The 27178-nt window shown below is 44.2% G+C and overlaps 3 protein-coding genes across 3 annotated transcripts; 2 read left to right on the top strand and 1 right to left on the bottom strand.

The window, feature by feature from the left end:
* Positions 1 to 148: 148 nt before the first annotated feature.
* On the bottom strand, positions 149 to 1045 carry LOC138969685 (uncharacterized). The gene is made up of 2 exons (XM_070342542.1): positions 1041 to 1045; positions 149 to 503 (listed from the first exon to the last, which is right to left on the bottom strand). Exons 1-2 carry the CDS (start codon positions 1043 to 1045, stop codon positions 149 to 151), a joined length of 360 nt encoding a protein of 119 aa, XP_070198643.1.
* On the top strand, positions 898 to 21101 carry LOC138968587 (ribonucleoside-diphosphate reductase large subunit-like). Its single transcript, XM_070341178.1, has 20 exons — positions 898 to 1062; positions 1932 to 2020; positions 2705 to 2882; positions 3384 to 3484; positions 4226 to 4285; positions 4570 to 4609; positions 4997 to 5073; positions 5964 to 6049; positions 8267 to 8408; positions 8730 to 8813; positions 9290 to 9531; positions 9779 to 9980; positions 10743 to 10895; positions 11508 to 11729; positions 12254 to 12330; positions 12775 to 12910; positions 16305 to 16400; positions 17686 to 17874; positions 18261 to 18413; positions 20408 to 21101. Exons 1-20 carry the CDS (start codon positions 1044 to 1046, stop codon positions 20564 to 20566), a joined length of 2505 nt encoding a protein of 834 aa, XP_070197279.1. The 5' UTR covers positions 898 to 1043; the 3' UTR covers positions 20567 to 21101.
* Positions 21102 to 21342: 241 nt separating this feature from the next.
* On the top strand, positions 21343 to 26329 carry LOC138968589 (uncharacterized). Its single transcript, XM_070341179.1, has 2 exons — positions 21343 to 21869; positions 21944 to 26329. Exon 2 carries the CDS (start codon positions 23511 to 23513, stop codon positions 25674 to 25676), a length of 2166 nt encoding a protein of 721 aa, XP_070197280.1. The 5' UTR covers positions 21343 to 21869; positions 21944 to 23510; the 3' UTR covers positions 25677 to 26329.
* The last annotated feature ends 849 nt before the right edge of the window (positions 26330 to 27178 follow it).

Here is a 27178-nt window from a genome sequence, read left to right as displayed (position 1 = left end):
ATACTGGTGCAGCATACTCCAGGGTGGGCCTGACCATTGTGGTGTAGGTTGCCGTCTTCGCCTTTTGGGTACACTAGTCCCTGAAGTTGCGTCGCAGAAAACCAACAGTCCGGTTCCCTTTAGCAGCCACGTTGTTGATATGGTGGGTTCATGTGGAATTGTTGGAGATTGTGACCCCAAGGTACTTGCAGCTTGTGACGGTTTCTAGCTTTTGACCATGAAGAACGTAGTCAAACGGGTGTGCGATTTTGCCTCTTCCATGGGTGATGTGGATGGTGTTGCATTTGCTGGGGTTAAAGCTCATTTGCCATGTGGTCTCCCATTCAGCCAGGGCATCCAGGTCTTGTTGGAGCAGAACTTGATCTCTTTTCGTCTTGACGTTTCTGTGAAGGAGGCTGTCATCTGCAAATAATCTCACTTTAGCATGCTTCACTGAGTCGGGGAGGTCGTTGATGTAGATTAGAAAGACGGTAACGAGCCTAATACGGTGATTTGTGGTACTCCTGATGTCACAGGGGCAATTGGAGAAAAAACTCCTTCAAGTGCTACTTGCTGTGAGCGGCCTACCAGGAAAGATGAGATCCAGTTTAGCGTTGTACCTCTCACTCCATATGATAGTACTGTAGTTTATGCAGTAGGCGCTGGTGCGGGACTTTATCAAAAGCCTTGGAGAAGTCGAGTAGGTATTGCGTTGACCTGGTCTCCATCAGCGAGGCCCTTGTGTAAGTTGAATTTACTTATTATTAAATTCAGGTGCAATATTGGTACAGTCATATGTGTGACACGGCCAAAACAGATTGAATCTCCCTCCCCCGTCGCCTGCAAAGAAACGGTTCAGAACAAGCTCAAAACCACGAACTATCCACCTTTTTCACGTCAGCAAATATTACGCCTAATACGCATGCGTGCAGAGAAAATTGGCGCCAAATAGGAAGTTTTCGCGCACAGTCCTTGTTCATCACACGAAGCGTAGAGGGGGCAGCCTTGTTCGTCCTTTGTGATTTTCAACCGCGAATTTTCAGATCCTACTACAAACTCACATCATGTTCGTCAAGAAAAGAGGTACTTTGTGCAAGATATTTCTCAATATTGTCGTTGCATTCTGCAGGGTTTAGCAGCTGAAGTTACATTTACAATCATCAGGTTCAACTTCCAACTTGGTTCAAGTCAACAAAGTCAACCGTAATTTTAATATTTTTATACAACTCAGACCTGCCATTATTTTGTGTCACAACTTCAGTTTTTCTTTCTTTTAGATGTCCACTTTTCAGTGCTGAGCAGATATATTTAAGGTAACAGCAGGCTTTGGGTGTTGTCTGATCAGTGATCATGAAATTGATGGCCTTGCTACTGCTTGCTTCAGAAGAAAAACAAGTTTACCAGGAAGAAGTTTTATGATCCGTAATACAGCGAAACGTTACTTTTAGGACATTGTTTTGCATTGAAATTTTGATGGTATTCTTAAACAGAGATGCTAGGCGACATGAGCATAGCTAGGTATGGCAGTCAGTGTTAACTTTCAATACAGACAATATTGACTTTTACCGCCAGGTTCACAGTTTTATCCCAAAAAATAATTCAAATTGTGTTGGCTTGATTGCTTGATACAAATTATAGTGGTAACTGGTATACCACCAAGTCCTCAGTTTGTTCCAAGAAATAATTTTGTGTCAGCTTGATTGCTTGATGAAAATAATAATTACTGCCAAGTCCACAGTTTTATCCAAAAAATAATTTCATGTGGGCTTGATCGCTGGGTGAAATTTATCGCAAAGTCCACGCTTTTGACCCAATGATCTGTGATGACCTACTTTTTGATTTAAAATGTGTGTCACTGTCAGTAATAACAGTCACATTACTTTGTTTGAGTCATTATAATTTTGTTCAGCTTGACCACCAAATTTCACTTTTGCTTGCACATGCTTTTACAGATGGCCGTGAGGAGGCTGTGCACTTTGACAAGATTACGTCCAGGATTGAGAAACTCTGCTATGGTCTTCACAAGGAGTTTGTACAACCAGTGAGTACAGTTCATATTACAGGCATGGGAATTGTCCGCCGAAAGGCAAATTTCCGCCAAATTTTGTTTTTGTTCCGCCGAAAAAGCAAAAGTGTCCCCCGAAAAAAATAATGGGGGAGGCAAAGATGGTTCTAAAAACTTAATTTAATGGCAAACTCGGAGCTCAGATGACACCAAATTGCACCACTTGGGTTATTTGGAGTGGAAAAAAATTCCGGTGGGGCATGCCCCCGGACCCCCCTTGTAAGGCTAGGTACTTCGCGCTGTCGACTTTGCTATTACTTAAATATTTTCAGCCTTTTTGACTGTTTTAATTTCCCGTGCCTGATATTACTAACTTTGCCTTCGTTATGTGTGTATCTGTTTCACATTTATGTATGCTTTTCTCACCTTCATTTCAATTAAATGATAGTGGAAATTATGGTATTTATATGGATACCTTGATCAATTTGGATCATTTGATATGGTTGTGCATGCCTTTGGCAGCTATCTTTTAGTACTTAATTTCATGTGTGTATAGCTGACTGTTCTGTTTAAACATCACAATACTGTGACTCATGCATACTGTTTGAGTAAGTAGCTGTGTCTGACATGTTATTTTTTTTGTTTTTGACTGATGTTTTTATATGATTAGTCACTCTCAACAGCTTGTTGAAAACAATATGCATTGTGTTCAACTTTCAGACAGCCATCACCCTGAAGGTGATCAATGGGCTGTACCCAGGCGTTACCACAGTGGAGCTGGATAATCTTGCGGCGGAGACTGCGGCCACCATGACCACTAAACATCCCGACTACGCTGTTTTGGCCGCTCGCATCGCAGTGTCCAACCTGCACAAGGAGACCAGAAAAGTCTACAGCGGTCAGTGTCAAATTTTGTCCAAATACAATTGAATGGAAGTTGGAACTGATGTCGTACAGTGGGACACCACACCCCCACCCCCCGCTTTTATGACCTCCATGCATCTGAGAAAATTGGGTCTTAAAAGGGAGTGAATTTGAAAATGTTATGAACAAAAACTCTGAGAAAACGGGGTCTGATAAGGGAGGGGGTCTTCAGACCTGGGAACCCATACGATTTTGTACGCATGATTGTCTAGAATACGATCAGTATGGTCAGTGGGGAAAAAAGATGACGAGAAAAATACCTCGACTACTTTTCTTCACAAGCACATCCCAAAGCCGATCGAGTTTATATACTACTCGGTGGGTGCGACGGATGCGTGTGAAGCATGGTTGAATCATGGATGTTCAAATGCTGTGGGGAGTACGCTCATTTTTCTAAAAATAAAAAAATACAACAACTTTGTTTGGGAATACTCCAAGCCTTACATCTAAAAATGAGCTTTTTTTTCTTCTGCAGAGGTGATGACTGACCTGTATGAATGGGTCAACCCAAAGACTGGCAAACACTCGCCCATGATATCCAAGGAAACCTACGACATCATCATGAAGCATGAATCGGTGAGTTGGTTTTTGTTGTCGATGGACACGAGACACCAAAAGATGTTGACATGTCGGGCCTGAAAGTGGCGAGTAGGAACATGTAATTGGCGAGTAAATTTTTTTATCTACTCGCCAAATGCGAGTGAAGTTGCTAAAACAAATTGTTGGTTTGGCTAGTATAAGTAGTAAAGTTTGCTCTCTGGCTGATACATGTTCCGAATCACTAGCCAAAGGCGAGTACACCATTTGTTGGACTTTCAAGGCCTGCATGCAACTTTAAGCAGAGCAGAAATAGCCACATGTCCGTTGTGTGGTGCGTTAACAATAAAGTATAAATGAAGGATGTGTTCGTTGTGTGTAGTGTTTGAGCCTTTTAAGTCACTGCTGATGTGTTATACATTTTATGTGATGTGTGAGAATGCATGTGCTTGTATTTTAAACATAGGGAATGCATTCCCTTTTGTTAGCTTTTTTGAATTGTCTTTTTGAAATAAATATAATTCCGTGCTGTGTCTTGATTTTTATTGTAATCACTGCTGTGTATTTGCTCAAACATTTTTATCTGATGTGTTATATTTTAATGTCAAGCCCTGCTCATGGTTGGTGAGTAGCAGTAATTATACGCTGTGTTAACTTTTGTACAGAAATCAAATTGTTCCAAATGTTAGATTTGTGGAGAAAGTGACATTTTAAGAATTGTTGGCTTTATTAGTTAACAGTTACACTTCTAATTCTATTTTATTTTTTTTTATTTTTCAGCGTTTGAATTCTGCCATAGTGTACGACAGGGACTACAGCTACAACTACTTTGGATTCAAGGTACATTTTCAGATTGCACCACCTGTGTGTAGTATTAGATTTCTATTTAAGTAATTGTGGATTGACTTAGTAATGCGGCACGCATGCATGTTTTTCTTTTGATTATGTGATCTGGGTTGGGTTGGTTTTTTTTTTGGGGGGGGGGGGGGGGGGGGTTGGATTAGTTCCAGATAACAATTTAGTTGATTCTGTTTCGCCATCAGTACAAATGTTTTGACCTGGGTAAACATAATTTCAGACAGTTCACATTAATATTCATTATTGTCATTTTGATTTAATTGCAGACCTTGGAAAGATCCTACCTTCTGAAAATTGACGGCAAAGGTAATGTTTTGTTTCTTTTAAACTGTGTTCCTATTTCAGTATTTGATTCCACACCTCAGTATAGATAGAATACAGAAATTAATATGTAAGCGCCTAGGGCTATATCTAGATTAGGTGCATAAAAATGGCTGCAGTATGCTATTGTCAAATTGACTGCTGCAGATCTGGTTTTTTCTTCTTTTTTTTTTCTTGTTAACTTGTTTTTGTTTGTATCCAGGTGAATGTTATTTCATTGCTTTGAAAGTTGAAGCTCCTTAGGGCTACAGGTTCCAGTACCATGGATGTTACATTTTGTATAATTAAGTGGTGGTGTGTTGCCTCATTTCTGTAACTTTAACTGTAACTCTCTTCTTTAAATTAAATTTCCCCTTTGTTTTCTTTTTCCAGTTGCGGAGCGACCCCAGCATATGTTGATGCGAGTATCGGTGGGGATACATGGTGAAGACATTCCAGCTGCGATAGAGGTACTGCTCAGTTTTATTCTCTGTGCCGTAGTCTCGGGTTTCAGTGACCATTGTTTTTGTCTGAGAGATCAGGTTCTGCTTTTGAAAGTCACTGCAGTATAATAGATTGCAACGTTCTGTTTTTAATTGTTAGTTTGTTTGTCAAGCTTACTTCATTTTTCATTTTCTTTCATTTTCATTACTTTATTGTCCCATCGCTGGGAAATTCGGGTCGCTTCCTCCCAGTGGAAAGCTAGCAGCAACGGAGTCGCGCTACCCAGGTATCTGCGTGTTTAGGTGTATTCAGCCACCTGCACTTATGGCAGAATGACCAAGGTCTTTTACGTGCCATTGTGATGACACGGGGGTGGGACATGGCTTCCGTCTCTGGGTCTGCACATAAAGTTGACCCGTGTCCGTCCCGGCCCGAATTCGATCCTGCGACCTTCCGATCACAAGTCCAGTGCTCTACCAACTGAGCTACCGGGCCAAGGAGACCAAGTAGCTCAGTTGGTAGAGCACTGAACTTGTGATCCGAGGGTCGCGGGTTGGAGGCTGGGGCGGACACTGGTCGACTTTATGTGCAGACTCTTAAGACTGTATCCATGTTCCACCCCTGTGGTGCGTAAAAGACCTCAAGTCATTCTGCCATAAGTGCAGGTGGCTGCTTACAACTTAACATGCACAAACCTGGGCTGCTGGCTTTTCACTGGAAGGAAGCCACCCGAATTTCCAAGCAATGGGACGATAATTTAATAAAAAGATGAAACAAGTAATTACTTTTGGTGAACATGTGGATGTCTGTAGAGCTTAACTGTATCTTGCATTCTGCTTTCATTATTACATGTCCCTTTCCGTTTTCATCTTACCAGTTCTGTGTTAACTTGACTAATGTGTGATAAATTGTGCAGACGTACAATTTGATGTCCACGAAGTGCTTCACACATGCCTCACCCACGCTGTTCAATGCTGGCACCTGTAGGCCTCAGCTGTCCAGGTACTTTTACTTCTACTCTTGAAAACATATTGCGATGTCAAATTGTTCCAGTCCTGTGATTGACACTATCAATAATATTCAGTGATTGTTCAGGCATGGGAATTGTCCGCCGAAAGGCAAATTTCCGCCAAAATGTTTGTTCCGCCGAAAAAGCAAAAGTGCCCGCCGAAAAAATAAATGGGAGAGGCAAAAATGGTTCTGAAAACTGAATTTAATGGCAAATTTGGAGCTCAGATGACACCAAATTGCACAATTTGGGTTCTTTGGAGAAAAAAATGTCCGGGGGAGCATGCCCCCGGACCCCCCTAGTAAGGCTAAGCGCTTCGCGCCGTCAACTTTGATATTACTTACAAATTTTCAGCCGTTTTTACTTTTTTCAAATTCCTATGCCTGATTGTTACAACTTGTGAAACATGGTGGTGTGTCAAGTGCTAGTGTCCCCTGAACAAAGTTAAGAAATGCGAGCAAAGCACTGGACATTTTGGTGTTGGTCTTTCTCACTGTGTAGGGTCATGGACCTCTCCTTAGTTGTCAATTCTGCACTCTTGTCACACCTGTCCTTAGTTGTCAATTCTGCACTCTTGTCACACCTGTCCTTAGCTGTCAATTCTGCACTCTTGTCACACCTATCCTTAGTTGTCAATTCTGCACTCGTGTCACACCTGTCCTTAGCTGTCAATTCTGCACTCTTGTCACACCTGTCCTTAGTTGTCAATTCTGCACTCTTGTCACACCTGTCCTTAGTTGTCAATTCTGCACTCTTGTCACACCTGTCCTTAGCTGTCAATTCTGCACTCTTGTCACACCTGTCCTTAGCTGTCAATTCTGCACTCTTGTCACACCTATCCTTAGTTGTCAATTCTGCACTCGTGTCACACCTCTCCTTAGTTGTCAATTCTGCACTCTTGTCACACCTGTCCTTAGTTGTCAATTCTGCACTCTTGTCACACCTGTCCTTAGTTGTCAATTCTGCACTCTTGTCACACCTGTCCTTAGCTGTCAATTCTGCACTCTTGTCACACCTGTCCTTAGTTGTCAATTCTGCACTCTTGTCACATCTGTCCTTAGCTGTCAATTCTGCACTCTTGTCACACCTGTCCTTAGCTGTCAATTCTGCACTCTTGTCACACCTGTCCTTAGCTGTCAATTCTGCACTCTTGTCACACCTGTCCTTAGCTGTCAATTCTGCACTCTTGTCACACCTGTCCTTAGTTGTCAATTCTGCACTCTTGTCACACCTGTCCTTAGCTGTCAATTCTGCACTCTTGTCACACCTATCCTTAGTTGTCAATTCTGCACTCGTGTCACACCTGTCCTTAGCTGTCAATTCTGCACTCTTGTCACACCTGTCCTTTGCTGTCAATTCTGCACTCTTGTCACACCTGTCCTTAGCTGTCAATTCTGCACTCTTGTCACACCTATCCTTAGTTGTCAATTCTGCACTCGTGTCACACCTGTCCTTAGTTGTCAATTCTGCACTCTTGTCACACCTGTCCTTAGCTGTCAATTCTGCACTCTTGTCACACCTGTCCTTAGCTGTCAATTCTGCACTCTTGTCACACCTATCCTTAGTTGTCAATTCACTCTTGTCACACCTGTCCTTAGCTGTCAATTCTGCACTCTTGTCACACCTGTCCTTTGCTGTCAATTCTGCACTCTTGTCACACCTGTCCTTAGCTGTCAATTCTGCACTCTTGTCACACCTGTCCTTTGCTGTCAATTCTGCACTCTTGTCACACCTGTCCTTAGCTGTCAATTCTGCACTCTTGTCACACCTGTCCTTTGTTGTCAATTCTGCACTCTTGTCACACCTGTCCTTAGTTGTCAATTCTGCACTCTTGTCACACCTGACTTGGCACTTGTGTGTGCAAATGCATCTGTTCGGATTTGTCGGTTTGTGTCACATAGACAAGTACTTACCACATTGAAGTTTGTGTAGAATTCCATGATTGCAGTTTACAGGAAGGTAGGGAGATGGTAAAAATTCTCCTGGTTTGAAGGCTAACGCTATCCCCATGCATGCGCATCTGATAGACCCGCAGTTTCTGCGAGGAATGGAATTTTAGTGTTATTAACTACCTTGTTGATTGTTGTACACACCACTGCTGCTAGAGTTCTGCATACCGCTTTTAAAATAATTCTGATGTGACATGAACATATATTCCCTCGTAACCTGCATCAGTGAATTGACTCTGAAGTTTGGTGCTTGCGTTTCAGTTGCTTCCTGTTGACCATGCACTCGGACAGCATTGAAGGAATCTACGACACGCTGAAGCAGTGCGCCCTCGTCTCCAAGAGTGCTGGCGGCATCGGACTCAATGTGCACTGCATCCGTGCCACTGGCAGCTACATCGCTGGGGTGAGTCTTTGCCGCTTGTATTTATTTATTTATTTTTAAAGTTAATCCCAGTAAATTGTAATATTTAATGAGTTGTCAAAGAAATGAGAATGATGTTTGATTTGTGTCAGATTTTTTTAGATATTTTTCTTTTAAATCGTGCTAGTCTTTCAGTTACAATAGTGAACCTTGCAGAAGCTGTTCATAGTAAGCGATAGAACAACAAAATATTCCATCTGTATTTTCAACGGTGACTGTGACCGGACATTTGACTTTTTAGCAACATATATGATCTACTTGGTTACACTGTAACAAAGTAACATATTTTCCTTGTGTTTTCAGACAAACGGCCACTCCAATGGACTGATCCCTATGCTTCGTGTGTACAACAACACCGCTCGCTACGTGGACCAAGGAGGGAACAAGGTTTGTCCGAGTTTCTTCTTATGCAGGCCCTTTTGACAACTTCAGCTTTCAAAATGAAATGACGGTCCAAAGCCTTCAGGTTGATTGAAATTAAGTTATGTAAAGTCACTTCTCACGGGAACCAACCTGGTTCGCTTCAAGTTCAAGTTGACACATGATCTGCAATTTTTCGAATATGCTGATACTTTAACCCTTTTTTGGGACAGCGGACAGATCAAGAAGTTCTATCTGGAACCCATCTGAGTAAGAGTTGTACTTGTAGCAGACAAAAAAAAGAAGGGGCTGTTTTTGCACAGTTTTAGTGGCATATTGACTTTTCGTGAAGCTCTGTGGAAATGACATCAAATGTAGTGAAAAATTAGTGTACATTATAAGACTTGTTCAGTGTAAAAGTGAAACCTCATAAGGGCGCTAAATCAAGAAATTGCAGCTGTTGTATAACTGTACATTTCACAAAACCCATATGTGTTTTGCAGAGGCCAGGAGCCTTTGCCATCTACCTCGAGCCCTGGCATGCTGACATCTTCGACTTCCTGGACCTGAAAAAGAACACTGGAAAGGACGAGTCAAGGGCGCGGGATCTGTTCTATGCCATGTGGATCCCTGACCTGTTCATGAAGAGGGTGCAGGAGAACGGAGACTGGACGTTGATGTGTCCTAGCGAGTGTCCCAACCTGCACGAGGTCTGGGGCGAGGAGTTTGAAAGGCTCTACACAAAGTGAGTGGGTTTTGAACTGTGTGTGCATGGGATTGGGGCATGGGTGGGATTCTTCCGGAAATCCGTATTCATAATGTCTATGGTTTTGTGGATGATAAAGTATGGGGTGTGAGCACTTGAACTGAGGTCTGCCTGCAATTTTTTTGTGGCAGCAAGTTGGTTCGTCATCATGAATTTATCGTTGACAGAAACGTCTGCTGTTGGAGTTTTTCAGTTAAAAATGACCATGTTATTTTCCTGATAACAGGTATGAAAGTGAAGGCAAAGGAAGGAAGACGATGAAGGCGCAGACGCTGTGGTATGCAATCATCGAGTCCCAGACAGAGACAGGGACGCCTTACATGCTGTACAAGGACGCATGCAACCGCAAGTCCAACCAGCAGAACCTGGGCACCATCAAGTGCAGCAACCTGTGCACAGAGATTGTGGAGTACAGCAGTCCTGATGAGGTGTGGCTTTGGGAGATGTCTCATAAACTGGATAAGGCCAAGAAATATTTGTTCAATGTTTATGATTCCCAGACCGATTTGTTTTAATCTGCAAAAATAATATGGGTATTTAGGAGTGAACAGTTATACAACAGCTGCTATTTCCGGATGTAGCGCCTTGTGAGGTTTCACTGTCGCACTGACTAAACGAGTCGTAAATTTCACGCTGACCCGTCAGAAAATAACAATAAAATTTATCTTAAATTTGAAGACTCGTTCTTGCAAACTTTGCATGCAATCTTTGCCCACAATATTTTAGGAATTTGTCGCCCCCTTCTTGGCTCTTGGAGCACTGCTTATGAATTGCCAGCAGAGCAGATTTTTCTCTTCAAGCGCTAAGAGCAACCTTTACATTGTTTGTCAATGCTTATCAAATGCATAGTGGTGTTGCAAGTGTTGGTTGGTTTGGTTTTCTTTCCGGCTCATTAAATGTCTCTGAAATTCATGTCAATTTTAGTATTTTGAGGTCTGAATATGTCAGTGGTACAGTAGTACCTGCGATGAAAGGACACCCTTGGACCAGCCTAAAGTGTCCCTACATTGCAGGTGTCCTTTCGTGACAGGTATACTTTGGTAGAGATAATATAAAAACGGACAAGAGGTGTCCTTTTTAGGGAGGTGTCCTCTCATGGAAGGGTCCACACATCGCAGGTACTGCTGTACCACTCTCCTTCATCCTTGACTTTTCCAGCAAATTCGTAACTATTCATGATTGTATTTCAGGTGGCAGTGTGCAATCTGGCCTCCATCGCTCTCAATATGTACGTGGACCAAAAGACGAGGACGTTTGACTTTACCAAGTTCCACGAGGTGGTGAAGGTTATGGTGCGAAATCTCAACAAGATCATCGACATCAACTTCTACCCCATTGAAGAGGTAAAACAGTGTCTGGAATGAAAAAAGTATGTGAAAGATAAGGCTGGTAAATACTAAATTACGGAACAAGAATTTAATTTAATCATTGATGTGCATAAGATGGCTGTATTAGATCTTTTTGATCTCTATTACGTTCAATCACTCGCACCCTCTCTCCCTTTTTGGTTTTATGGTATAATAGGTGATCCTATAAGATACCGAGCTTATACATCTACTCGTTGTGTGGATTATGTCAATAAGGTGAGCATTGATTACTGGTAACTACTACTGTGGATATGTTAATAACTGAAGCAATCAGGAGGAAAGTGTTCTTAATGTTGCTAGTAGTATTGTTAGAATTTCCAGTTGCTTTCTTGCCGATACAGTGGAACGACTTTCAAAAATCTAAGAAAATCAGGTGTTAAGAGACGGCGAGTCTTGAAATGGAGGTAAATTTACAAAGGCTATGAACAAAAAATCTGAAAAAAGGGGGTCTTATAAAAGAAGTCTGAATTCTTGAAATTATTTTGGGGGATGGGGGGGTCCGGGTTTTTAAAAGGGTTGTTCTTCTGTATTACAGAAAGGTCTGTGTTAAATCATCTTACCACATCTTGGATGTTCTCTGACTTTCAGGCTCGCCGATCCAACATGAGGCACAGGCCGATCGGACTGGGGGTGCAGGGCTTGGCGGACGCCTTCATCCTGATGCGATACCCCTTCGACAGCCCAGAGGCGCGGCAGCTGAACAAGGAGATCTTTGAACACCTGTACTTTGCCGCTCTGGAGGCCAGTTGTGAGGTGGCCGAGAGGGACGGTGCGTACGAGACATACCAGGGATCTCCTGTCAGTCAAGGGGTAGGTTTTGCGTTGATGCTTTAGTTGATTTGATTGATCGGTCGAGAGATTATCCTGCTTCAGAGCAGACTTGCAGGGGTTTTGTGTGTATGTGTCCGTTTCAATTATCACTCTTGACATCAACATATTTCTATTTTGCACATACAAAAAGCTAGGGGAGATGGGTGCGTCGGCTTTTATTAAAAAAATAATTATTTTTACATTTTTTTTTTTCTTAAGATAATTACTTGATCCTTGGCATCTCGCTGAAATCTTTGGTTACTTTTTAGGGCTGAATAAATGTGAATGAAAATGAGAGAAACATTGATCTTACCTGGTAGTTTTCCAAGCAGTACACAGCTGAATTGGGTTTTTTAGTTGATAATCAATGTTTGACTGTATGCTCTCTGCATGTAGCACTAGCAGGAATCTTTGTGCCTTTGAAAGCCTCAAGTTTTTGTCATAGAATTCATCACAACACTCAAGAATTTATGAACTTGCGTTGCTTTTCCTTTTGCTTATCTTCATTTCTGTTTCCTGTACAGATCCTGCAGTTTGACATGTGGGATGTGAAGCCCTACACAGATCTGGACTGGGACGGCCTCCGAGCCAAGATCGCCAAGTGAGTTCAGTCCTCCTCTTTATCTCCCCCTGGCATTCCGTTTCGTGTGAACAGTTCGACAAGACTCATTTATTGTGAAGCAGTAAACGACACTAAGGTCATGTGTGAATGAGTGCCTGTCTTTTATCCATTTAGGAGTACAACAAAATGTATGCAAATCTGAAAATTTGTTCTAAATTTGTAACTTGTAAACCTGTTTTGGTCCATTTTCTTTTCCTTCAATGATAGTGAATAATCTCTCTTTTGTTCTAATTTTAAAACTTTAAAAACATCTTTCTTGGCCATTTTCCATTCTGATTTTTGTCTGTGCAATGGTAGTGAATGATCACTCCTTTGTTCCAATTTTGAAACTTTTAAACCCTTTTTTTTTTTAATCTTTTTTGGTCATTTCGAATCCATTCTCATCTGTTGATGCAGTGATACTGAATGATCTCTTGTCCACAGACATGGCGTACGCAACAGCCTCCTGGTGGCCCCCATGCCCACAGCATCCACAGCACAGATTCTGGGCAACAACGAATCCATCGAGCCCTACACCTCCAACATCTACACACGCCGAGTGCTGTCTGGGGAGTTCCAGGTACATACTTCATCTCATATTGTGTTTTATCCTACATACGTGAGAGAGATATATATATACCACTCATGAGATAACAATATCGTTCAAACCACTGCTTACAATGCTGAGTCACCGAGACAAATGTCATTCTGGAAACACTTTTGCGCTCGTTGTTTCCCGTGGAAGAATTTTGAGAACGTACACGTCAAGCTATGCTTTCTAGAGTGAGGTCTCTTTGCTTTGACGTAAAAGATTACATGAGGTTCAGAAAAGATCTGGGTTCTATTTGAAGCGTCCTCAATTTGGGCACTTCAACTGAGGGATGTTTGGAGCAAAAGATACGCAGGTACTGTATGTGGGATAAATGGAATACTACATGTACTACATGTACAGTAGTACCTGCCATATCCGGTCACCCATTAGTCATTGCAAAGGTGACCGCAAATATCAGGTGGCCGTCCATTACAGGCCCCCTCCTCCTCCAAAAAAAACCCCAAAACACGATCAAGTTTTCATGAAGAAAAGAAAGCGATCATCCATGAGCCGCCGATTCATTGTCTCTGTTAGTTTTGCTTTCGTTTATACATCTTAATTATTTGCGTGTTTAACTCGATCGTCCTGGCTAAGCTATTGTTTCGTATGTTTCTATGTGTGTTGTTTGGATTATTATATATGTATTTGAGTGTCAGATAAACAAGTGTTTCAAACTCACATCAGCTGTGATCGATCCGGAAGTGACTGCCGTAAATGTACATGTATGCGCATGTCTGTATTTACAGTTTGCGCATGCGTAAGTATTCATGTCGTCTGCTCGTGCTGTGCATTCTGTGCACACAACACACACACACACACCACAGGCGCTCGCCCGTGAAAGTGACAAGTGGCCGTTAAGTGGCCGCTCCTGTCGAGTAAGAGGGGCACCTTTGGGCAAAAATCAGTGACCGTTGACCGCGTCAGACAGGTTAACGGCCATTAAGAGTCAATTATAGAAGGAAAACTCATTAGTCATGGGAAAGCTGGCCGCTCCGGGCAGGTTCACGCCCACGAAAGGGCCGGAAATGGAAGGGACTACTGTACTAGATTTACACGAGTTGCTTTTTCAAATATTCAGGCAAGAGAATCTTCCTCCGTTTGGCGGAAATCCGCCTTTTTGATGAGCCCCAGGGTCATCTCTGAGATTGGTGTAAATCCGTTGAGAAAATTTGTTTTTGGGGGGGGGTACTTTCACCCGCGTAACACAGCTTCCATCGGCGATAGTTTATTCTCAATTGGCGTATTCTTGTTTGGACTGAATGTTGCTTGTACGAAATTTTCCGAGTAGAACCCGGGGATAAGAAAGCTGTCGGAAACAGCCGAGCAAGTGGTTTTATGCTTGTTCCGGAATTTGCTGAAGATTTCCCAGCGCTTTCTTTGTTTTCACGGATAGTGCACTTTCTTGACCACGCGCCATTTTGGTCACCATGCATCTACGAAAAGCGAAAAGGCCTCTGCGGCCGAAATCAACTCAAGTGTGAAAAACAAATGGCATTTTGGTTGGCTTGAGGAGAGAGTGAAGACTTCGATCTGGTTGACGAAAGGCAAAGTCAAAAAAGAACACACAGTGGAGCTCTCTGTTAACGATTTTGAACACATTGGTGAGAAATTACTGCAGCTTCAAGTGCACTGTTTTGTAAAGTTATGGCAGACCTGTTTACCAGTACGATTTGGGCGTATTTTGTACGCCATTATCGGTACGCAAATACGCGACACACACACAAAATACGCCTAAGAAAAAGTCTAGAATACGTTTTCCGGTGTTGGTGTGCTGATTATGGGATCGTACAACTGGTTTCGGTCGAAGGGAGATAACCATCACAGCGAGTCTTCAGCTGTGGAAACCTTGTTCAGTTGTTGGCACGTGCGATCGTCTGGACAATCGTGGCAAAATGAAGCGGAAAAATGTGCCAGTTTCGGATGACTGTACCAAATCTAAACAGCAGAAGCAGCAGATTTTCTTGGAGAAATATAAGAAAGAGCCAGGAATTGTGGAGTCTACTATGGGAAAAAGTCATGCACACTGCAAGTATTGTAAATCAGATTTCTCCGTTGCCCATGCTGGGAAATATGACATCGAACGACACTGCAGTTCCAAATCTCACGTGGACAAGGTTGCTGCAAAGAAATCCGCTGAAAGCTGCCAAGGAATTATGAAGTTCTGCCAGAAGAAAAGGCTGTAGTCCGTGCTGAAGCAATGTTTTCTGAGATGATTGTAAAAATGAACTTGCCACTGTCAACCACAGATGTTATTTCACGAAATTATCAATCTGTTTGGAAGACACTGGTTATAATGCTATAAACTGACAGGTAAATAAAATTGTTTTATCCCAGTTGTATTGGAAGGAGTGAAATTCTGAAGGTCTTCACAAAGACATGCTATTCTTACACAAACACGTTTGCACCCACGCGTACATTTTCCCTAGCCCATATGGCTTTGCTTGCAAAGTACACCAACTTTTTGAAAAATACACTCAACTTTTTGGGAAAGTACTCTTGCCTCGGGTTTAGGGTAAACAGGTCTGTTATGGTGTCTCCTGGTGCACGTCTTAGGTTTGGAAAAAGCAAAAAACCCTCAGCTTCAGGGGGCGTTGCACCCTGGCCCCCGCATTATTTTCCTCTTTTTTGATGATTTCCAGTTCCCATGCCTGAATATTGAAAAGCTCACTTTTGCTTGCAGTGCAATATTTATAAAAGCAACTCGTGTAAATCTAGTACGGCACTGCAAGCAATGTAGTATTCTGTAAATAGTACTATAATCTGATATTGACATTGTACTATGCTGTGTGCTAGTACGGCACTGCAAGCAATGTAGTATTCTGTAAATAGTACTATAATCTGATATTGACATTGTACTATGCTGTGTGCCAGTACGACACTGCAAGCAATGTAGTATTCTGTAAATAGTACAATAATCTGATATTGACATTGTACTATGCTGTGTGCCAGTACGACACTGCAAGCAATGTAGTATTCTGTAAATAGTACTATAATCTGATATTGACATTGTACTATGCTGTGTGCCAGTACGGCACTGCAAGCAATGTAGTATTCTGTAAATAGTACTATAATCTGATATTGACATTGTACTATGCTGTGTGCCAGTACGGCACTGCAAGCAATGTAGTATTCTGTAAATAGTACTATAATCTGATATTGACATTGTACTATGCTGTGTGCTAGTACGTTCTTTCAGTTCAAACCAGTCCTTTCTTTGTGCTCGTTTTCAAATTATTATTTTTCCTGATATTATTTTTAAGACCTTGCTCTCTCTATCTCTTCCTCCCCATCCCCACTGGGTGAGTGAGAGCTGATGGCCCCTACCTTGCCTTAAGTTCTTGAAAACTTCTGAGTTTGAAACTTATTTTAAACTTATTTTCAGATTGTCAACCAGCACCTGCTGAAAGACCTGACTGACCTGGGCTTGTGGAGTGACAACATGAAGACGCTCCTCATCTCTGAGGGCGGATCCATTCAGGTATAGACCATAAAGAGCATTGCAAATGTTTGTGTGTCTGTCTTTTGTCTCAAATCTGCGTGGATGATATTCATGGACGGGATTCTACCAGTTTGTTCAGGAAATCGGGATTCGTATTGTCTGGTAACGTATTTGGTTGTTAATTGGGGGGCCCGGTAGCTCAGTTGGTAGAGCACTGGACTTGTGATCGGAAGGTCGCAGGTTCGAATTCGGGCCCGGGACGGACACGGGTCAACTTTATGTGCAGACCCAGAGACGGAAGCCATGTCCCACCCCCGTGTCATCACAATGGCACGTAAAAGACCTTGGTCATTCTGCCATAAGTGCAGGTGGCTGAATACACCTAAACACGCAGACACCTGGGTAGCGCGACTTCGTTGCTGCTAGCTTTCCACTGGGAGGAAGCGACCCGAATTTCCCAGCGATGGGACAAAAAAGTAATGAAAATGAAAAAAAATGAAATTATACAAATCCTTCAGCGTCTGGGGGCCCCCAGACCCCCCCTTAAAATTCTTCAGCGTCTGGGGGCCCCCCTTAAAATTCTTCAGCGTCTGGGGGCCCCCCCTTAAAATTCTTCAGCGTCTGGGGGCCCCCCTTAAAATCCTTCAGCGTCTGGGGGCCCCCCTTAAAATTCTTCAGGATTCATGACATTTTTCAGTCCCACCCATGGATATTGAAGGGAGCATATCCAAAATTGGTGCGTGCTTGTAAGTGTTGTTTCCCTTGAATCAGTTGCACATGCAGAACTACTTTGTGTCTTTAAATCTGGTTGCCGGTAATTTTCTCTGTGTCCGTGTACTTCTGTACACTGTTGAACCTGTCTATAACGACTTCCAAGAGACAGAAGTATGCGCAAAGTAGAGTAAGATTTTGCAGAATTTTATTTTATTTATTTTTTTAATACACAAGTGTTTGCTATGGGCAAGTCAAGTGCATGATATCGAAAGTAAACATGTTCCAAATAAGTACGATTTTGCACAGAATTTTTTTTTTATTTTAAATTCACAAGTGTTTGCTATGGGCGAGTACATAATATCGAAAGTAAACTTGTCAGGGATCTCTTGGGGCGGTTGTTGTTGGAAGGGGTTTATTATTGAAAGGTGGTCCCCAGGCCAGGTTAAACTGTTAAACTGTGTTGGCTTATTTTATTTAGCATGCAGCTCAATCGTTTGTGTGCTAGCTCAGAAGCGATTCTTTGTTTCACTTGTGTTGCACTGGCTATTGGCACTACCATTACAAAAGCACAGGAAAGAAAGTTCTCTAACCATGCTGTAATTCATCGCAGAACATCAAGGGAATCCCTGAAGATCTGAAGGCTCTGTACAAGACGACGTGGGAGATTTCACAGAAAGTGATCATCGAGATGGCCGCAGAGCGAGGGGCGTTCATTGACCAGAGCCAGTCGCTCAACATCCACATAGCGCAGCCCAACTACGGGAAGCTGTCCAGCATGCACTTCTTTGCATGGAAGATGGTAAGTTTTTTTTTGCTTCTCTAAAGAAAATGTGAATGAGATGTTTTGCATTAATTTATTATTTTCTGTACATTTTGAAGAGATTTCAGATCATTGATTTGGCGCCGACCAAAATTGCTTGAAAGTTGGGGGCAAGTTGGTTAAAAGTCTGCCATGTGAACCGCACTTAAAAGGCACAATGAAAGTCGGCAGCTCTGTAATGTACATTTGTTCACATTAGTGTTACGCTCAAAACAAATAATCACAAGCATGCAATAGTCCGTTCTTGTGAGCCCTAGAACCTATTTCTAATCCCAACTCTGTGTAGCGGTCAGAATATGAATAATAAAAGTTTGTTAAAATTGACTTCACTTGGCTTTGTAAAAGTTTGTTGACCTTGTTTGCAGGGCCTGAAGACGGGGATGTACTACCTGCGTACGAAGCCAGCAGCCAACGCCATCCAGTTCACCATCGACAAGGAGGTCCTGGCCCAGGCCACTCAGGAGGGGGATAAACTGGCAGTCGACAAGCTGCAGATAGGTGCTGCAGGCGCTTCAAAGGTAAGATGCAAATCGATGATTCAGCCCTGAAAGTAAAAAAAAAAAAATGATGATGCAGCCCTAAAAGTCCAACAAATGTACTAGCTAGAGAGCAAATTTTACTCGCCAAACCAACCATTTCTTTCAGCAACTTGTCTCATATTTGGCGAGTAGATGAACATTTTTACTCGCCAGTTACATGAAAATACTCCCCTCGTTCAGGACTGTGATGTTTGGAATGATCCCCGCAGGTAGTCATGATGACTGCTACTAGAAATCATCTGCCTATTAAACTGATTTTGGAAGAAATTCTGTTGGATGTGCATGGGTTGTGAAAGAGTTGAGTAGAAAGTTTGCCTCAATAAAACCATGAGTATTCACTCTTTGACAACCAATACAGAATGAGTGTTGGGCAAATGATTTCTGGTAGCAGTATTTATAACCAGCCATGGGGATCATGCTAGCTTAAAAAAATAAAAAATAAAACCACATTAGACATTCACAACAATGGGGATAACAATATACCATGTGTTGGGAAGCAATATTTTTGTGTATCGAGTCCTACTGACCAGGCATGGGAATTGTCCGCCGAAAGGCACATTTCCGCCGATTTTTTTTTTTTTTTTTCCGCGGTAAAAGCAAAAGTGTCCGCCGAAAAAATAAATGGGGGAGGCAAAAATGGTTCTGAAAATAGAATTTAATGGCAAACTTGGAGCTCAGATGACACCAAATTGCACTATTTGGGTTCTTTGGAGAAAAACATTTCGGAGGAGCATGCCCCCGGACCCCGCGCCGACGATTTTGATATTACTTACAAATGTTCAGCCTTTTTAACTTTTTTCAATTCCCATGCCTGCTGACTTTTGCATGTCTCAACAACCTTTTGTGAAAGAGTTTATTTTATTGCCTGAGAAGCAATAATCACAGAACAGCAGCCGTGTATACAGTATTCTAGAAGAAATGTATTCAGTTGCTGAACATAATAATAATAATATGGGAGATTTATACAGCGCTTTACGTTCTCTAAGCGCTTTACAATGAAAAAAACATACATATACATACAAAGCAAAGTGAAAAAGCATGTGCAGCAGCATTCAGCACACAAGTGAACAACGAAACACTACATCAATACAAGCTGCAAGCATACTAACACAGGCAAAACATTCAAACACCTGATTAAAAATGCACCATATTGAAATAAAAATTAATCAAAATACTGTGTGAAGTGTGTTTTAAGGTTTGATTTGAAGGAACAAAAAGTTTGGCATTGTCGGATAGAGTAAGGGAGAGAGTTCCACGCAACGGCTGCAGAGTGGGAGAAGGCTCTCTGACCGTGGTGTTTGTGACTAAAAGAAGATAGACGGAATGTTCTAGTGTCTACAGAGGAGCGGAGGGATCGTGAGGGTGTATAGCGTGTGAACAGGTCAGACAGGTAGGATTGGGCTGAGCCAGATATTATTTTGTAGCAGATACAGCAGCACTTATATTGGATTCTCAGCTCTACAGGGAGCCAATGAAGTTTCTTAAGCAAGGGGGAACAGGACTGGGACCGAGGGGCTTTGCAGGCTAGCCGGGCTGCACAATTTTGAACGCGCTGCAAAGGATGGATGACAGACTGAGGACAGCCAATGAGAACAGAATTTCCGTAGTCTAATCGAGAAAGAATGTAGGAGGAAACAAGGGTCTTGGTGGTATCTTCGGTAAGGTATGGGCGGATAGAACCTATTCTCTTAAGCTCGATGTAAGCGGACTGACAAGACTTTCATAACATGGTGTTTCATGGAGAGCTCGCTATCAAGAAAGATGCCAAGATCACGGACGGAGTCTGAGAATTCAATAGTGCTGCTGCCTAAAGTGATCATGACACTGTTTCCCACTCCTGCGGTATTGGTAATGCAGAAGCAGGAAGACTACTCCTAAATGGGGAGGGTGTAAGTGTGTTCATTCTAAACACTTTAATGATTCAACATTACTCGCCGTTTGTCTCACCTCTGACTAAAGTTTACATTGTGCAGGTAAAGGTCGAGGCCAAGAAGATATTGGGCCAAGCCAAGGAGGGGAGGGAACCCACGCAGGAGGAGAGACCGGAACAGGAAGCGCAGGACAAGAAAAACATGGCTGCACTCATGTGCTCTCTTCAGAACAGAGATGATTGCCTCATGTGCGGCTCTTAAGCTAGAGCTTGGCTTGGAAAGAGAACATTGCTGATTTGGGGAATGGGAAGGGGAAAAGCCGACTGGATGAGTAGATATGAAGATTTTGCACAGAAATCGTTTTCCCTGGAGAGAAAGCAACCGGAATTTCCACGAGGTTAACCTCACAGGACCATATGAAATCTTATCCTTACATTTAGCTTAGCTTTATGCTAAAGAGTGCCCTTATTTTTCACTGGAATATTGAGTACAGAACCCTGAAAAGGCAGCATGGATCAGAATTTGTTGCAGGATTTATAACCTCATTCATGTGATTCTCTGGAACCTGGGGGTTTGTAGGAACAGAGGTTGGAAAGAAGTACTGTTCACTCTCCCTTTTGTAAGACAAAGAGAGGCCAGTGCCATGCTACAGACACTAAACATGTCTTTGTATTAACATGTCTTTGTAACCCATGCATGCAGGATTTGGCAGACTCGTGCAATATAGGGATCAAGGCAAGTGGCATTGTTGTTATAATTGTTCAAATTCTTTGCTCAGATAAAGTTTATCATGTTAGAACATACAAGTGCATTTCATGTTCAGCATGAAAGGAAATGATGACTGTTGGCACCATAGCATGGTGTGTGTTTATAGCAAATGAATATTTCATATGAATTTGTGTGTGGTTTGAATGTATGTTATCATAAACATGTACTTTTTGGGAAAGTTGAACAAAGAATTGTGCATTCAAATCTGATGTTTTTTCTGTGTACTTGATACAACAATCAACATGATTACTGTGGTAGCCTTTGTGAGAATTTGCATCACATGATATATTCTCTTTGGTTCGATATCCTCTAAAACAAAGAACTAAATACCTCCATTTGGCAGTTCATTCAATTTCAGTATGCATAGTAATTTGTTCAATACTCCTTGTCACCTACACTGTATTACGGCACGAGATCTTTTTCCACCAATCGGCGGATTTTCAAAGCTCCAGTGATCATTCTTGAGATCCCCAGATTGCAAGAATTTGCTTCTTCTTTTTTGTTTACAAAAATTTCGAGATGGCACGCTGTCTGGCTCTTTTCAAGTTAATGATCACATGCCTTGCATTTAATCTGTGTTCAGTGAACCTCTGTAAAAGTAGGACCCGGTGTTCAAGTATGGACGCAATTGCTATTTTGATAAAAGGTGAATATGACAAAATCTGTTCTGTTTTTTCTTTTTCTTCTGCTTTTGTGGGCTGAAACTCCCATGTACACGTGTTTTTGCACGAATGGATTTTTACGTGTATGACAGTTTTTACCCTGCCATTTAGGCAGCCATACGCCGCTTTCGGAGGTCGTCGCGATATAACCTTCGTGGTTGAAAACGACGTTAAACACCAAAGAAAGAAAGAAAGAAAGCTTTCGGAGGAAGCGTGCTGGGTATTTTCGTGTTTCTATAACCCACCGAACTCGGACATGGTTTACAGGATCCTTAACGTGCACACTTGGTCTTGTGCTTGCGTGTGTACATGAAGGGGGATAAGCCACTAGCAGGTCTGCATATCAGTTGACCTGGGAGATCGGAAAAATCTCCACACTTGACCCACCAGGCAACCGCGGCCGGGATTCAAACTCACGACCTTCCGATTAAGAGGCCGACGTCTTACTACCCCACCACAGCGCCCGTTCTGTTTCAACCAGTAAGTTGAATTTAGAAATATGATGTAACTGCACGTGTTTCAAGTGGTTTTTTTTTCTCTTTTTCTGTCTCCTGTCCTGATGATTTTGTTATCGCCATCGCCACCACCACATTTGTTCTTGATTGTTTTGTTCACAGTATAAAGTACTTGCATCAAATGAATTTTGCCCAGTCAAAATCAATATCCATCTACCATGAACTTGAATGGGTGATACTCATGATGATACATTAATTTACCTCTTCTAAATGAAATAATGTGTCGTAAGAATGTTCTGTTTACCGCAACAAGGTAACGGCTCACATGCAAATTAAGATCTGCTTAGTTATAGTGAAATGTTTGTGTTTGTTTTCTTTATGGTGATTAATTACAAATGTGCCTTATTTATTATGTACATCATCTCATTCTCTGTTCCTTATGAAATTACGTAACTGCTAACGCTGGTATGTAAAATACATTTAATATCATATTCTTACTCCGAATCACATTAGCATTGAGTCACCTGAGATGCTTATCACTGAAAAACGCTTACCCGGCTAAAGAATTTAAAGGGAAGCAACCCCATCACCAAAACGAAAGTGAAAGTAGCTTTGGTAATGGGCCAGTACACCGGGAGTTACCTCCCATACGGGTGTATGCCACGTCACTTCCTCTAGGAACACGTGCCTATTATCATACGTCTTTTTCACCTCGGAGAGGACGGTTCACTTTTTGACGCTCTGTGGCTGACCTTGTGTGTTTGAGTGACACCCGCCGGCCACGTTACCCAGCTTGTCTGCTCGCCTTGCCTACAGTTTGGTGAGCTCGTTCCCGTTTGTTGTTGGTTGTTTGCGCTGTTTCGTTACTGTACGTTGTCCGTTTTTTACGGACTTGTGTGTCAGTGACTTGCGTGTTTCGCCATTTTGTTGTGTGAGTTAGTTAGCTAACTCGTGTGACTTTGCTAGTAGCTCTGCGTGCCCTCTTTCTGTTTGGGCAAGTGTAGCTTTAGTATTTTGTTGACGCGTAAGCGTGTGTGTTTACTGTGTTTTCAGTCGTTTTGACTTACGTTTCAGTAAATCTTTTTACTTTGCCACGTGTTGTTGACGTTTGTGTCAGTGTCTTGCGTGTCGCCATTTTGTTGTGTGAGTTAGTTTTCTAGCTCGTGTGACTTTGTTTGTAGCTCTCCGTGCCTCTGCTTGTGGGGCAAGTTTAGCTATAGTATTTTGTTAACGCATTAGTGCGTGTGTTTACTGAATTTTCCAGTCGTTTAGACTTATGTTTCAGTAAATTTTTTCGCGTTGCCACGTGTTGTTGTCAACATGTCTGATTCAGACAAGCGCCGTGGCAAGTCGGACCCCAAGGGGAAAATTAAGGCTAAGTCTTCCTCTTCCAAAGCAACGTTACTTGTTACAGACCAAGAGCGTAACACTTTGTTGGCTGTACCAATTTCGGCGCCTAGCGCTGTTACTACTTCTGCTTCTTTTGCGGCGCCTAGCGCTACTGTTACTTCTGCACCTGTCTCTACATCGGAGACTTCGTCTTCTTTGTTAGCACCTGGACAAGGTGCGTTGGTTTCCTCTCTGTTAAAGTCACTGGTTCCAGAAATCCGCAGCTTGGTGCAGGCAGAATTTCAGCGTTCCGTCGCCAGCAGTTCGGCGTTTCCGGCATCTGGCAGTGACGTCCGGGCATTGGCTTCCGTGTCTTTGTCCTCCACTTCCGGCTTGGAGCAGCGTCCTCCCTCTTCAGCGTCGGTTGGTAAGCAGAGCTGGTCCGATAGCCCTCGTGAGGCGCCTGGACGTTCTCCTTCGGGGGACAGCTCTTTCGCATCGGGTCACGACCGATACCTTGCTGATCTTTCATTTCCGGCGATAACCTACGAGGCCCCGGACTTGTTCGAACAGCGGCGGCAGTCGGTTTCGACTGCCGCATTTCCGGCACTTGCCGGAAGTGATGATCCGTCCGCTCCGGCACGCTACGGCGGTCGCGGCAGGATGGAGTATTCACTGACTTCCGGTCCTTCCGGATCGCGAAGTCAACCAGTGCAGTCTTCACTTCCGCATTTTGCGGTTCCGTTGACTACACTTCCGGTTTCGGCCGGAAACGCTTCTTCCTCTTCTGGTGGTTCCTTCCGGATACCAGATAGTGGATTACAGCGTGCGCCTTCCGGCTTTCAAGCGCCTAGGCTTGAGCAGGCATCACTCCACTCAGTCGGGGGAGTGACGTCAGCTCATCCAGCTCCGGTTTTTGCGGATGGTCGTCCTGCTTACCCTTTACCTTCACAGGGTTTTGGGCGGCAGGATGACGTTAGTGCTCAGGCTTTTCCGGTTTCCGGTTTGCCAGGGCATGCTTCTGCTTCCGGAACTGGTGACTTCGGTCATGGTTCCACGTGTGACTATTCTGATGCTCCATCAGTGGTCAGCGAGGAGTCGCGGGGCGTGTTTCCGTCGAAGCTCAAGTCTGTTCTTGACGTCGCGGCGGAAGTAACGTCTCGTTATTTTCCTGAAGGGGTGGTGGCTGCGGACTCTTCCGCATCATTCGTTCCTTCTGCCATGGCGGACTTCCGGCCGGCACAGGAGGATGTTTCTTCCTTCCGGTTCGCCGAGTCTCCGTCAGTGGCTTACCAACTTTCGCATTCACTGGTTCGTCCAGCACATGCGGGGAGTGGTATTCGGCCAGTGCCTGTTCCGTTACTGCTTTCTTTTGGTCCAGTTCCGGAATCAGCTCAGCAGTGGGTGGCTTCAGCTGCCCAAGCCTCTTCCTTCGTGCCTACGGCCAATAGGAAGCTTGGCATGCCCAATCAGAGCCAGAATTGGCTGGCGTCTTTTGCACTCCCTAGGGCTACCCTTCCGGTTTCCCGGGAATTGCTGCCTCTTCTGACTAAACCGATCAAGCGTGATTCGGTTTTGCCGGTTTCCGAGGCTTCCCTCCTCTCTGCTGAGGAGGTTGGACGTCGGCAGATCGAACTGTCCTCCATTGCGGAGACTCTCGTTCGGGCTCTGTCTCGGGCATTGACCGATTCGCTAGTTCCTTTCACTCTCAGTGAAGAACAGAATGCGGACGATGTCTCTGCGCTTTTGACCGCATTGGCCAAGGTCAATGAGGAACAATTGCGTCTTTCCTCCCTGCAGTACACCCAAGCGGTACTCTGCAGGAGGGATCTCTTCCTCTCGCAGTCCCAATTCACGGAGCTGGCTACTAGGGAGACCTTGAGAGTCTCCCCGGTCTCAGAGGAGTCTCTCTTCTGTCCGCTGGCACTGGATGCCAGACAGAAGGAGATTCAGTCAAACAAGGACAGTCAGTTCCTTGACTACACTCTGAAGGGGGTGAAACAGTCTCAGCCTTCTAAACAGAAGCAGGCTCAGACATCGTCTAACCCCAAGCCAGCTCAGAAGCGGCAGGCTTCGCCGGCCGCTCGTGGTGGGAAGAAGAGGACGGCATCGGGGAGGGGGCGTGGCGGCTCTGGAAGTAAGCCACACCCCCAATGAAGCGCTCCCGATCTCACCTCCCTCCCGCCCTCCACCTTGGTGATGGCGGGAGGCCCCTCCCGGGCACTTTCTCGTTGGATGTCGGTAGTAGACAGCCAATGGATTGTGGGAGTGGTGAGTTCGGGCTTCCGTCTACTCTGGCGGGAGGAAAAGGCGCCTCTTACCCGAGTGCCTCCGCGGTTCAAGCCCCCCTTCTCGCAGGAAGCACGTTCCGTCTTGCAGTCGGAAATTGCCTCCCTGGAGCAGAAGGGCGCGGTGGAGAGAGTTCGGGTCCACAGCTCCCTGGGATTTTACGGGCGTCTGGTCGCTGTTCCCAAAGCATCAGGAGGATGGCGTCCCGTGTTGGATTTATCTCTCCTCAATACTTTCTTGAGGGAGATAAAATTCAAGATGGAGACGCCAGCCTCTGTCCGAGACTCTCTCCGCCCAGGAGACTGGGTGACCTCGATCGATCTCACGGACGCATACTTTCACATTCTTATGCATCCGACCGACCGGAAATGGCTTCGTTTCCGGTGGGGAGATCAGATCTACCAGTTTCGCGCACTCCCTTTCGGGCTGTCTCTCGCACCGTGGATTTTCACCATGGTGGTGAGACAGGTCTGTGCACTGGTGAGGTCCCAGGGTATCCGTCTGCGGGCTTATCTGGACGACTGGCTCATCATGAACCAGTCCCAGAGCGGCTGTTCGCAGGATACCCTGACGGTTCTTCGAGAATCCAACTGGTTGGGGTTCTCGATCAACCGGGTAAAGTCGGAGCTGACCCCGTCACAGACATTCACTTATCTGGGGATGTCTTTCGACATGGTCGCTTGGACTGTCCAGCCTTCTCAGAGAAGGGTGGACAAGCTCCAAGCTCAGATTCGCTCCACTTTACCTCTCCTGATGGCTTCCATCCGCTCGCTCGCCTCCATCTTGGGGCAGATGGAGTCTATGGCTCTTCTGGTTTCACTGGGCCGGGTCCACAAATGTCCGCTTCAGTTCGCGCTGAAGCCGTTTGTGGACTCTCCTCTGGTGGACTGGGACGCCCTCATCCCTTTGCAGGGATGGTTCCAGTCTGCGACCCTTCCGTGGTTGCACACGGAGTGGGTCTGCAGAGGTGTTCCGATCGTCGTGCCCCTCCCCGACCTGGACCTCTTTACAGATGCGTCCAGGGAGGGTTGGGGGGCACATACAGATCTTCAGACTCCTCCCTTTCCGTTACTCAGCCGAGTAATCCGGAAAGCGGAGATGGAGGAGCCGGCCCTTCTTCTTCTGGTCGCTCCTCTGTGGCCGTCGCAGGTCTGGTTTCCAGATCTTCTTCGGCTTGCCCAAGGGCCCCCCATTCCTCTCGCACTCGTGCGAGGGGAACTAGTGCAGCCCCGAACAGGCATTCCACACGAGGAGCCCAGTCTTCTGAAGCTTCACGTGTGGAAGTTGTTCGGGACTCGCTGAAGCGCTCTGGGGCGTCGTCTTTGACTCTGGACTTGGTGGCTCGCTCGCATAGAGCGTCCACCTCTTCA

Source organism: Littorina saxatilis, linkage group LG6, assembly GCF_037325665.1.
Source record: "Littorina saxatilis isolate snail1 linkage group LG6, US_GU_Lsax_2.0, whole genome shotgun sequence".
Taxonomy (NCBI): domain Eukaryota; kingdom Metazoa; phylum Mollusca; class Gastropoda; order Littorinimorpha; family Littorinidae; genus Littorina; species Littorina saxatilis.
The sequence above is the reverse complement of the archived record's forward strand: the minus strand, read 5'-3'. Positions and strand labels throughout refer to the sequence as shown.

Coding starts and splice junctions, on each gene's coding strand:
- LOC138968587 (XM_070341178.1), top strand. Junction 4,286..4,569: donor ACAACTACTTTGGATTCAAG/GTACATTTTCAG, acceptor ATTTAATTGCAG/ACCTTGGAAAGATCCTACCT. Junction 4,610..4,996: donor TCTGAAAATTGACGGCAAAG/GTAATGTTTTGT, acceptor TTCTTTTTCCAG/TTGCGGAGCGACCCCAGCAT.
- LOC138968589 (XM_070341179.1), top strand. CDS start 23,511: ATGTCTGATTCAGACAAGCGCCGTGGCAAGTCGGACCCCAAGGGGAAA.